The sequence below is a fragment of the Myotis myotis genome, unplaced genomic scaffold (assembly GCF_014108235.1).
Source record: "Myotis myotis isolate mMyoMyo1 unplaced genomic scaffold, mMyoMyo1.p scaffold_m19_p_10, whole genome shotgun sequence".
NCBI classification, from domain to species: domain Eukaryota; kingdom Metazoa; phylum Chordata; class Mammalia; order Chiroptera; family Vespertilionidae; genus Myotis; species Myotis myotis.
This window is the reverse complement of record NW_023416314.1, coordinates 73,728,012-73,741,139: the sequence shown is the minus strand read 5'-3', so window position 1 is coordinate 73,741,139 and position 13,128 is coordinate 73,728,012. Positions and strand designations below refer to the sequence as shown.

The window sequence follows — 13,128 nt, the reverse complement described above, 5'->3', positions numbered from 1 at the left end:
TCATTCCACTCTCGCTACTAAAAACAAAATGCATATTTTTTCAGAATCTTTGGCCCTTCCTTCCAACTTTTCCCCCTCTCTGGAGTGAACTTCTTTTGTAGTTGAGTCAAGAACTCAAGTTTGGGTCTGGGAGGGGATGAGCGCCGCATCCTCGGAGGCTGGAGAAGCAGGGGGAGGAGGAAAGGGAAGAAAGAGAAGGCAGAGCCCGGGCCGGTAGGAGATCCTCGCAGCCAGAGCGGGTAGGCGGCGGGAGGCCGAGAGGCCGGGACCCGCGGCGGCCCCCTCGGCGGCCTCTCCGAGCCGGGACACCGGGGCGTGCCCGGGGCGGCGGCGCGCAGCTCGGACGCTTGCAAAACTTCGCGGAGCCGGGCAGGGCCGGGCCGGGCGGGCGGGGCGGGGGCGGAGGGACCGCCGGGGGCGGGGCCGGCGCGCCGAGGGGCGGGGTCAGCTCCGAGGCCGCGGGGGCAGCGACGCGCCGGGCAGCGGGAGCGGCGGCCGCGCCATGTGGCTGCTGGGGCCGCTGTGCCTGCTGCTGAGCAGCGCCGCGGGTGAGTCGGGGGGCGGCCGGCGAGCCGGCGGCGGGGCTCGGGGCGCGGCGGCCGGGCTCCGACGGCGCCCCCTCCCCGCGCCCGGGCTGCGTCTCCCGGGCGGGGCTGCGGGGAGGGCGGACCCCGGCGCCGGGCTGGCCGGGACCCCGGCGAGGGGCCGCGGCGGGGAGCGCGGTCCCATTGTGTGGGCGTGCGCGCCGGCTCCGGCCGCGTCGCGTGTGCGCGGGCGGGGCTTTGTGTGGCGGGGCCCTGGGGAGCCCGGCGGCCGCCCCGATTGGGCGTCGCTCGAGTGAGTCTGTGTGCGCTGTGTGTTGGGGGAAAGAGGAGGGGAACGGAGGGGAAGCTGCCCCGATCCCCTCTTCCCAGACGCCGGGGGCTTCGTGCAGGCTAGCCTCCCCGGAGCCTCTTCCCGGGTGTGCACCCGCGCGCGGGCCTCAGTTTCCCCACCTGGATGGCGGGCGGGGCGGGCCGTCTCGGCGCTTCCTTTCACTGCTCTCTGGACTGTGTTTGGTTTGAGCAAAGAGATGAAGTCGGGCTGGGCCTGGGAATTATTAATCTTTCCCACTTGTCCTGGGTACAGGTCATGTATTGGCCATCGGACCATCCCTTCTCGCCCCTCAGTGGGCGCCCTGACTGGCGAGGTGCCCCGGGAGGGGACTTGGGGTTCACCTGGCATCGCGGTAGCGAGCGCATCCTGAGGTCCCGGGAGCAGCCAGCCTCTTTCCCTCCCAGACAGCCTGCTGTTCCCAGGAACTTTTCTGCTGATGTGGGCACGCTCCGAATTCCAGCCCGGGAGCCCTTCCCCTTCTGTCCCTGCCCGCCGGCCACAGCTGTCAGCAGCCCCTCCTGGACCCGCCCGCGTTGGCCCCTGATGTTCATTCCTGGGCAGCTGATGCCCAGGAAGCGGGTGACAGGGCCCAGCGAACTTTCTGCAGCAGAAGCTTGCTTGCCTGACGTCTGTGCCATCCACATACCCCATGTATGCCTGATTTTCCAAAATGTTTCCAGCTACTTGCTGTGGAGGTGGCTTTGGCGGTGTGTTTGTGGGGGAAGTTGAGGTTCATTTCATTCTGACCCCTCCCCTCCCAAGGTGTGCGCTAAGAGAAATCTCCCTTCCGTCAAAGCCTCAGGTCCTGGCCACTGGGCAGCCTCCCCACACCCCTACCTATGACATCATCCCCAGCCCTGGGCGACTCTGCTTAGATATCTATGAATTGGTTGTGGCTCCCAGTGAGGGCGGAATGCTGGTGGCTGCTGTGGGTTTTTCACCAGGTCTGGGGTTTCCCCTGAACAGTATATTATAGGGCCACCCCAGGGGGAGAGCTCCAGGGGGCCAGTGGCTTCCCCTGGTTGGTGCGAATGATTATTTGGAACAATTAGAACAGGCGGGATTCCTAGACATCTCAGAAGTGAGGATCTGCCCACATTCCACTCTCAGTCTGTGTAGCCATGATGTGTGTCCCATGATAGCACCCGAGCAGGACAGCCTGGAGCCGGCTCCTCTGTGTGTGTGTGTGTGTGTGTGTGTGTGTGTGTGTGTGTGTCCTCAGTGAGCTGCTTGTGGCTCAGTGGAAACTATTTTTTGCATCTCCCAGTTGTCCTGGTTGCTTAGGTTGAGTCTCCACGTCTGTAAAAATAGCTATAAAGTTAATTTTGTCCTTCTCTGGTCAGTGCTGGTCATTTAACATGTGTGTGCGTATAAAATAGGACTACAATAAATAAAATAGTTGTAGTGGGGTGGGGCCATAGAACTGCTTCACTGTCCCAGGTGGTGGTTTTCCATTATCGGTGGCAGTGGAGTCCGTGTGGCTTTCAATCGCCTTTGCACTTGCTATTGAGAAACCTCTAGGCAAGTCGGGGTGTGAGCGTGTTTCATGTTGCATTAAGCATCTCCTCTTATCCAGGATTCCTCCTTGACCTGAAGTGTTACCAGAAACAAGGCTGGTCCTTTTTCCTGATGCCCGCCTGGCGTCCCTGATTCCCAGCCCGGAGAGAGGCCTGTGTGGTTCAGTTTGGGGTCCGTAGCAGGACGGGAGACACTACGCTTCCATCCCGAATCCTACACCTGGACCCTCCACTGGGAAGTCGAGGAGACGAGAGAGATTGTATAAACCAGTCCTCTTTGTCTGTGAAGAAAGCTGGGGTCAAAGTTGAGCCCCGTCTTTGTGGGGCTCAAAGGCCACTGAACATTCCAAGAGCAGTTTGGAGGCCTTCGTTATTCAGGAACCTTCTCAGACACCTTCGTGGGTTTCTTCTTCCTCTGTTGGTATTGCCTGTGTTAGGGAAGTGAAGCACTGATGTTTGACTGTTATTATTTTTTAATGTATCCTGTGAGAGAGCCGCAGCCCACCCGATGGCCAGGTTTCCTCCCTGCGGCGGGCGTCGGGCGTGGTGGGTTTAAGTGCACTGATGGTGGGCATGTCTAAAGACGGTCAGGGCCAGCCTTCTCACCTCCTCCCAGGCTGCCCTTTGACTAGATTCCCTGGCATCCTCTTTCCGTCTGTGAAAGGCTTACAATTCCATGTGTACACCCAGGAGCATGGGGATGGATTGACCTTTTCTCCTGGAAGGATCTGCTTCATGGTGCCAGCGGGTGGATTTTATTATTATTTTTTTACTGGCTGAGCCGCTTGGTGCAGCCCAGCCCAGGTAGATGAGACTGTGCACCCAAGGACAAATAAACACACCTTGTTGCTTTTCATCTTCAAAGAGCTGAGCTGCAGGCTCCCCCCTGGGGTGTGAGGTGTTTTTTCCTGCCAGCCCACTTAGGCCACTTGCCCTGGGATTCGTGGGGCAGGGACAGGGATGTGAGTGGGAGAGGGCAGGAGGGTACATTCTGGGCCTCCTGGACTGATTTGAACTTTTTTTTTTTTTTTTTTTTTTTTTTGCGGAAGTCACCAGAGTAACTTGAAATTGGGCTTGCATCATCACTTTTGTAAAAACAGTTTAGAGAGTTTGGGGATTAGGAAAGTTAATAATCAAATCATATACCTTATTAAAGACGTGGCCTTTATCACCATGCCTGTTTGCATGATGTGGGGGATTGGGGGGGGGCGGCGGGGGAGGAGGAAAGGGAACCGGTATCTGTGGAACATCTTTGCGCGAGCCGATTTGCGCGCCACTTTAAACGCATGATCTTGCTGATTTTTTCCAGCGATACGGTGTGGCAGGAAGTGATTTTATGGTTCGTGAGAGATCACCCGTACCCAGGCGCCACAGGCAGGACTGAAGCTCGCAGTCCAGCTCGAGCTTCCCTTGGCTCCCGCCCGGGTATTCCCACTGTTTCCAGGCAAGCGCTCCGTGCCTTTCCTCGCACCTGCTTTTGTGAATCAGCAGTCAGTGAGGCTGCTTCCACACACCCCTTCCCAAAGCTGCTCCCTTCCGGCCACTGCTCTGCACGGACTCGGCAGTCGGTGTTTTGGTTAATGTGTAAAATGGATCTCAGTCCTTGAGGGAAGCTGGACCTTTTCACATCACACTGGTCTTCCTGCTGTGTGCCTGGTGGGGAGCCACGCGTGGCGGGAGGATGCCACTGGCCACCAGCACCGGGACTTTTCTTGTCCCACACTATAGTGACACGGGGCTGGCTGTCACTCAGTAAGCTCTATCTTTATATTTACCCTTTTCCTTATATGTTTATCGCATTTTCCAGTTAACAAATGAAAGATGACTATGTGCCGTGGATGCGACTTGGAGTAATGAACTGTTCCAGGCTGTGAGATAGACCCAGCGACAAATCTGGTTTTGGTGGTGGAGTTTTCTTGTTCGTTCTCTTTCCATCTTTCATTCCCTTTGGAATATCTTGGAAGTGCTTGGGCCATTTTAACTGTGCAGTTTTTTCTTTCTTCTTCTTTTTTTTTTTTTTTTACCAGTGTCTGCACCTGACAACTGGGGAGATATTTAAGATGGCTCTTCCTGTGTGTGTGCGTGTGGTGTGTGTGTGTGTGCATGCTTGCATCCACGCATGGCGTGCATGCGTGTGTGTGTAAGTGCCCCTTTCAGTGTAATTGTTGTAAATGAGTGTAGTCTCTTGGGTGTCAAGGTGTGCCCTTGATCGTGTTTGCTGGGCGAGCACTGGGCACGCTGCAGATGCTGCATTTGCTCCTCACGTCGTTTGCCTGATGGTGAGGGTTGCTGACCAGAGTGGGTGCAGTTTCGTGGCAGGGTAGCGGCTCCGTCCATTTGATGGCACACACTCACTTCAGCAGGGTTGTTGGTTTCTGGAGATGGTTGCGTGGAAGGTGTTAGTCTAGTGCAGGGCTTTTTTTAGTCTCGGCGCTGTTGCCCTTTTGGTCTGCATAGTTCTTTGTCGGGGATGGGTGCACTGCCGTTGTAGCATATTTAGCAGCATCACTGGTTCTAGGTGCCCAGTACTAGTCCCCTACCACCCAACAGTTGTGACAGCCTTAAGTGTCATTACCAAATGCCTTCTGGGGACAAAATCAGCCCGGGCCCAGTGCGAGCAGACCCCCTCACCGTATGTCTTGAGCGTTATCACTGCTCATCCTAAACAAGTGTTCTGGATGCAGCGGGTCAGGATGTCCTCCTGCTCCCCAGGGGCCTTTCAGTCGTCAGGTGTTTGCAGCCCCACAAGTTCATTGTGAAGGTACATTCTTAGCTAGAAGTTGCTCAACACCGACCCTTTCCCTCTTGTTTCCCCCTGGGTCATAGTGCAAACTTCTGGAGTTTTAGATTGTAGATTTATTTGGTTATCTTGGGAGAGACATGCTGAGAAAGTAGATAAAAGGCAGGTGGCAGCTCACACCAAAAGCCACCTGTTTCCCTGAACGTCAAACTGGGGAGGTTCACCGGTGCTGGGAGGGAAAGAGAAGCTGCCTGAAAGCTTGCCTTGGGAGTTCTGTGCTGAAATCTTAACCCTGGAAGTCCCCCTTCCTCCACTCCACAGAGCCCTTATTGTTCTTCCCAGCGCCCCTTCCCTCCCAGAAGTCCGTTTCCCTCCCTATCAAAGGGCTTTACAACTTGAGTCAGTTCTGCAGGTGGCGGGGGAATCATCTCTACTAACAGTAAGCAGGTTTTTGAGAAACTTACATCTTACACTTTTTTCTCAAGTCTTTTTTTTAACTTAAATTCTTTATTGTTTAAAGTATTACATATGTCTCCTTTTTCTCTGTCTTTTTTTTTTTTAAGTAATGAAGAGTACACACACACACACACACACACACACACTCTAGAAGGCCCGATGCATGCAAGGGACTTGGCCCTCACAGCCGCGGCCCTCACAGCCCCGGCTTCGTCCGGAAGGACGTCTGGAAGGTCTTTGTCTGTCCGGTCTAGTTAGCATATTACACTCTTACTATTATAGATAAACTTATTTTGATTGTTGACAGTATTACAGATGTCTCTCTTCGTCCCTCTATAACACTTGGATTCTTTAAGACGCCTTGCCTTCCAGCTGTTGTTTTCTCTTGCTCAGTGTCCAGCCTTCCTTGAATGTTTGACATTCTCCTCTCTACAGAGTAGCAGCTTACCGTGTCTGCTGCTGCTGTCCTCTTTTGTGCATGAATTTTCAGGAAGGAAGGAGGCACCAAGAAGAGAAGAGGGCTGCTGGGCTTGCAGGGGAGACGTGCCCATTGACATATGCCTCAGGTTGTATCCTCTTGCAAAGCCATCTCCAGCTTCCCAAGCGTGAGAATATTATTCCCCGTTTTGACTTTGGGTAACCAGGCCATTCTTCTTAAAGCTTTATTTGGCTGTTGATCAGTGTGGTACCTACTCTGCCACTGCGCTGTGTTCTTCAGGATGGAAAACTGTGTAAAACTGGTTCTTTTCTCTTGAAGAATCAGAGGATCCAGTGGTGGAAATGGGGTTGTTTACCCTCTTTCTTTATCTGGGAAGAGCAGAGGCACTTTTCCGCAAGTGGGCATTCCTACATGTGAGACCTACTGTGGGAACAGAGCTGCATGGACACCCCAGGCTTGGGCAAACATGGGTGCCCTGTCTTGGGGATATTTCCTAATGGGTCATTCTTGAACAGGTTTTTTCAGAGGTGATGACATACGTCCTAGCTTGCTTCTTTAGTTTTTCAGATAAAATGTCGGGGTGTGTATATTGGGGCTCTAAAACTCTAGGAGCTACTCTTTGTGGGTGTCTAAGAGTTGAATAAGACATTTCTTCGGTGGCTTGTGGGCATCAGCCTTCTTTATTTTATGGTCATTCTGTCTATATCTGTCTACCTGTCCACCCATCCATCCACACACCCACCCACCCATTCATTCATCCATCCACTTATCTACCTATCTCTCCTCTTTTAGTTCCAAATCCTACTAGATTGTAGGATTGAGGGCTGGGATCATAGGTTAAACGTTTATGTCACATTTCTTATTTCTTTTGGATCGTTTAGCACAGTAATACCTACTGGCAGGGTGCCAAAACTGCATGTACAGTTTTGTTGTAATCTTGAAGTGAAAACATTACAAAAATCGAATACATGATTATTCTAAAATTTTCAAACAAAATAGAAATAATTACAATTAAACATTAAAATCTTTCTTCAGCCTCCATTTACATTTCTCTCCCCCTTTCTAAATTACTATTAGCTATCTGAATATATCAATTTAGCCCTAAGATGGAGTTACACACACATTCGTACGTGCACATACACATCTAGTTTAATGAGCTCATAACTTTTTACTTACATTCAGTGTTTTGTCAGTTCTGCTTTGAGCTTCATGAATTGGTCACAGCTGCCTTCCCTTTGCTTTAGACCAGTGGTTCTCAACCTTGGCTGCACATTAGAATCACCTGGGAATCTTTTTAAAAATCCTGATTTCTGGGCCTCATCCTCCGGAAATTCTGTTTCTTTGTGAAGGGGTGGGGCCACAGCATTAGTAACAAAGAAACAGAATTTCCGGAGGATGGGGCCCAGAAATCAGGATTTTAAAAAGATTCCCAGGTGATTCTAATGTGCAGCCAAGGTTGAGAACCACTGCTTTAGACAATTCGGTTCCTCCAAAGCTTGAGGCAGATTCACTCACCTTCACTGAATGGCACTCCGCTTACACCTCTATTTCAGAAGCAAAATGCCATGTAGTTTCAGCTCTTCGTGAGTATCTTCCTCCGTAAGTCCTTTAAAGTGCTTAGCTCTTGCTTTACAAGAAAACACGGAATTGCAGTCCTGCTTCCAATGACGGGTATGTTTGCCTCACTGTTAACCAAATTTATGCTGTGCTCCCTTGCTTTCTTGCGTACCCAGTGACTTTTCATTTCAATGCCAGATTGTAGTGTAATCTTTCAAAAGACGCTCTGAACAGGTAAATCCAACCTCTGCAGTACCGGCACTGCACAGAACTGGCTGGCAGCGATGCTCTATGAATGGCTGGGACCAAGTTCACCCAGTCACTGCCCAGGACCAAAAAATCACAGCTCCCGTTTACGTGCTGTCATGAGATGCTGTTGGCTGTCGGGCAGATCTTGATTTCAGGGGTGTTATAATCCCAGAGGTATGTGTCTTCTTCCTTTCTTGCAGTGCTTTTGAGTCTTCCCGTTCTTTTAAAAAACAGCTTTAAGAACATCTTCCAGGATGTGTATATACTCTGTTTACTGCTTCCACTGCTGATCAATCTTACTTCTTTTTTCACAGCAGTTGATTCGGGTAGGGAGTAAGCTTTGCCGTTTGACAGATGAAAGTTGAGTTATTTCCAAGCCCTCAGCCCGTATGAGGTGGTTTCATCATTGACATGCAGGTCTGCACAGCTTCCGTCTGTGCTCCTCACCCCTGGCTCTCCTGCTTTGGAATAGAAGAGACAGTCGGACCCATGTTTGTTGGGAGAAGAAGTGCGCTCTGTAGCTTGGACTAGAGAATTCCACCCGTGGGCAGTGTTGTCAGTATGGGCTCCATGCCTTCTGCTGTTGTGCAGGGTGATCTGTTAGAGAGCCGTTGGCGTGGGAGGCACCCTAAATGGATCTTATTCAAGTGGGGTCTTGGGCAGATTGGAACAGATGTTCTTCCATCCCCTCTTCCTTCCCCTCCCCCGTCTCCCAGGGAGAACTTGTCATGATAGGCATTTAAATTGGCCTTTGCAGAAGAAGCTTGATTTATTAAAAGAAACAACAATAACAACAAACAAACAAATTATTTCAGCACCATGAGACTTGCCTTTGAACGTACTAATGATGGCGAGTGTTTGTCCCTTTGATGGGAATATTTTTGGTCCTTCCCTCAAATAGTGCTGGGTGCCAAATGGAAGGGCCCGCTGTGTAAACAGTCTGGAAGTAGATTTTTAAGACAAAAATAATGCTGATTATAATGCCTCAGATAAAAAGAAAAATGGAAGGTTTTTCTTCCTTTCTGATCCCGAGCTTAGACTTGCAGGGTTCATATCTGAGAGAACTTTTTCTGAACTTAACTGTGGAAGGTGACCTGTTCATGCCCTGCTCCAGAAAGATGCTGGAGATAACGTGTTTCATCCGGTTACCTCGAACCCAGGGGCTGTGTGGGCAGTATGTCGTGCCTGTCGAGAAAGGAAGGCCGCAGGTTAAAAAAAAAAAAAAAAAGGGGCCAACCTGCATGAGCCTCTGATTCCAAAGTCTCACTCCCAGTTCTCCCCGCAAAACCGGTCTTTCCTTTAGTGAGTCTTTGCGATACCAGGAGACCGTGAATTGGGTGAATGCACTGGTACCCATTATCCATCTGTGATTTTGACAGACAAACAGTGCAGTGTGAAGCGAGGCTTGTCTCTGGTCTGGCAGAGAGGCCACGGAGAGGGAGGGCAGCCATCAGCTTACTCTGGAACAGGCCGACGGCAACTGGAGGGACGGGGGATTGATGAATAACTCGATTTAGAAGACTTGCAAACCCAAGGTGCCAAGTGTTCCACGTGGGACGTTGGTGTGTCTGTTGGCATAGAGAAACGAAAGCATAAAGGGTGTTTAATTTTACGGCGCTAAAAATCCCTTTCTGTTATTGTAAGGCCCGGTGAGGTTGGCTTTGGGGATATCAGCAGCGTGTCGTCTTTGATGGCATTACTGGAACATTTCCCTCCAGCTTTAGCCTTGAATCAGAGCAGTGTTCCCCAGGAGTCATTAAACTAATTGGACATGGCTGAAAAGTGAGCCCTCGTCACATTTGTAGCTCCAGTCAGTTGAAAGAAAGCCTCTCAATTGGTTTGGAAAGTTCTAAATTTGTCTTTTTTTAAATTATAAAAATAAAATGATGGAGTTTGGGGGTGATAGGAGAGTGATTAGCAACATACGGTGTTTCGTCAGAAAAACATTTCACCAGGAAAAATTTGAAGCCATAAAAAATTGTTACTGCTGAGAGAAACCAGAACAGAAATGAACAAGGGGGTACAAAAACAGATTTTATAAAAACAGCGGCCTGAGTTTGATTAAAAAGTATGATAGCGGCAACTGGGCCCCGCTGACAGGGGCCTGGAGAGGCAGAACTGGAAAGAGTGGATGCTAATTACTGTTGAAGAGAGAGCGTTGGAGAGAGTGACTTGCATCAGCTTAGTCTGCATTAATGAAAGGTAGAACTCACTTTGGAATGTTACAGAGAAACTTGCGACATTGGCAGAATCTATGAAGGTCAACAGGGATGCAGAAGGATGAAGATTTAGCATGCCCGAGATTTATGTTGCCTAGTAGATGGCAATGACAACATAGGAAAAGCTAACAGATGTCGAAAATGTAATAAGGATGTTTAGTTTTTGAATCACAAGGAATTGGAGATGTACAGAAATTGGAATACATATTCAGGGGAAAGAACACGATGCAGCACTGAGGGGGCAATACGGGTATTTTTTTAAAATATATTTTTATTGATTTCAGAGAAGAAGGGAAAGGGAGGAAGAGATAGAAACATCAATGATGAGAGAGAATCATTGATCTGATGAGAGCGAATCATTGATCGGCTGCCTCTTGCACGCCCCACACTGGGGATCTAGCCCACAACCCAGGCATGTGCCCTGACCAGAAATCAAACCGTGACCTCCTGGTTCATAGGTCAATGCTCAACCACTGAGCTACACTGGCCAGCCCTGTAGGACTACTTTTGAAAGTACTCATAAAATGTGGCTCGGCCACACCACCAGAAGAATGAACTCCTCCTTTCTTGTGATTGACGTTCCAGGAGGCAGGATGGGATCTGTCACGCTTTGATGTCGACCCTGTTTGCTGTTTGACCCCAACATCCAAGTGTCAGAGTGTGAGTCACACAGTGAGGTTTCCTGTAAGTTCCCTCGAAGGAATGGAGCTGGTCACGACAGTTATGTGACTGAAGAAGGGAAGGACTTGAGGGAAGAATTGAAATGGACCTGGCCAAGTCACCTTTGCCCTTTGGTGGCACATTATTTATCCTTTAGATTTTGGAACAGTCTGATTCATCTCACAGCAAAGAGATAACTTTGGCTTTAAAAAGGCAAAGAGAAAGAGGCCTTTGAGAAGGAAATGGATTATAGCAATTTAAAAATCAGATGATAAGTTAAGACTAGCATGTGGCACATATAAAACATTTCTGACAGGTTAATGGAAACTGCTATGCATCTTAATTCCATTTGAAGGGAGTTTATGTAGTTTACTTAATGAATAGGAGATGTTACCAAGAGGAAAAAGGGAAAACAGTTCTGTTTTATAAAGTATCGGTGTTAAAAACATTAAGTAGAGGAAACTTAAGATTATCTTCTGGTCTAATTTAAAAGGCGATAAAAATTTGCTACTGAAGTCACACAAATGATTCAAGGAAGGAAGTACATTAATAAATGTAATCTTAGAGGGAAATGGAAGGTGATATAAGTACATCAATTATAGACTAAATGTTCAAATGTCACTCTCATTGGGAAAGAAAAAAAATTACCCAGCTATTCATTATAGGAGACACAGTAAAAACCAAGAGATATAAACAAAATGAAAAGTTAGGGAAATAAAATCCATTATGCAGGGCCTACTTTTAAGGTATCAGATAAGTAATTTCATGGCATTAAGCATTAAGATAGATAAACAGGATTACGGCAAGTGGCAAAGGTTCATTAAACAACGAATATCCGATAATCCCACATAAAAAGACTTGAAGAATTAGGAACATAATTAAAGGGTGTTGAAGGTTCTTTGAGTATAAAATTAGCTAGAGCTTGCCAAATTTTGGAAGGTTAAAACATATAGCGAATCCATAACTTTAATGTCTCAGAGGAGAAGTATGGGAATGGGAAAATGCCAGGTCTCAAGTGTGCTGGTGACTTGGTGGCAGTGCCTGCAGTTGGGAGTGGTGGGTGGGACTGACTGGTTCCTTGGGACAGCCCTGGGGGCCCATCCTCCCGGAATCTGCTCTCTGGATTTGTGGAGATGTTTGCTAAAGGAAGCTCTGAGGATAAAATGCTCCCTGCTAACGAGATGAGAGGGTTGATTAAGCTTTGAGTTGGGCTTAGTGAGTCTGACACCCATGGCTGGCCAGGGGCGTGTAGGCAGTGGGAATTTGCAAGAGTAGTTTAGTAGTTTAGGGTCTGCCATATGGAGAGGAACGAAGGCTTACAGATGTTATTGAGAAGAAAAGTACATTTTTGCTTCTATATATGAGTAAGCATTCATTTAAATTCTTAGAAAAAGCTGTATTTTCTCCTTGAAGATTACAGTATAGAGATCGTGTAGAGCTTTGCCACTCAAAGTGTGGTCTCCAGGCCAACCGCATCAGCGTCACCTAAATTGGAATCTGTATTATAACAAGATCTTCAGGAAATTCGTGTATAAATTACAGTTTGGGGAGCCCTGATGTCGGTGGCTAAGAATATAGGCTTTCCAGTGAGTCAGGCTGGGTTCAAATCCCCCTCACGGCTTTGACTTTGGCCTTATTTCTTAAACATTTTCAGCATTCTGAGTCTTCATCTGTAGATAGGGATAATAATGGTCCTTAGCATGTGGAAATATTTAAAGTGAGATAATGCATGTAAACCATCTAGCCTTTATAATTGTCCATGAAATGTTAGTTCTCTTAATAGTTACTTAGATTTATCATAAAAATTTGGGCAGATATATAGAAAAAAAAAACAAGTTACAGTTCTACAACCTAAAGACTGTTAACACATGGGCTTATTTGCTTTTATTTTATATGGTTTTGATCATGCTGGGAACATCATTTCATATCCTGCCCTTCTCACTCGTGAGTACAGCATAAGCATTTTTCCTTGTTAAACTAACCTGGGAGAACAGATGGTTTCACACCACAGAATGGCTTGGTGAAGGCTTTAGTGTTGGCTATAAAAACCGTCTCACACAGCCGAGCCAGTGGTGTGCTCTCTGTCCGCTTGTTTTTCTAGTCTGTACATAGGGGATGGTATCACCTGCCCCATCTAATGTTACCTGGCAGTTGCGAGGCTCCACTGAGGATCGTGTATGTGAAAACAGCTAGTAACAGGCGAAATGCTGTGCACATGTGTGTTGTTGCAAGTGGGTGGTCTTAATGTGCAGGAAAAGCCTGGAAACGTCATTGCCCATGGGCCCCACAGTTCCTCTCCCAGGACTTTATTCTAAGGAAGTAGTCTGGCATGTGTACAGACGTTCAGCCAGGGGGTGTGTGTGGCAGCGAACGAAAGTGGTCACTAGAAAGGGCGGCTCATCAGTGTGCTCAAAT

At 48.6% G+C, this 13,128-nt stretch overlaps 1 protein-coding gene across 4 annotated transcripts in view; it reads left to right on the top strand.

The window, feature by feature from the left end:
• The first annotated feature begins 451 nt into the window (after positions 1-451).
• LDLRAD3 (low density lipoprotein receptor class A domain containing 3) overlaps positions 452-13,128 on the top strand; it is a 213,547-nt gene continuing 200,870 nt past the window's right edge. For all 4 annotated transcript variants that reach the window (XM_036326173.1, XM_036326171.1, XM_036326172.1 and 1 more), the window contains exon 1: positions 452-548. In XM_036326173.1, coding sequence (XP_036182066.1) covers positions 503-548 — 46 coding nt within the window. In that variant the 5' untranslated portion in view covers positions 452-502. The remainder of the gene's footprint in view (positions 549-13,128) is intronic.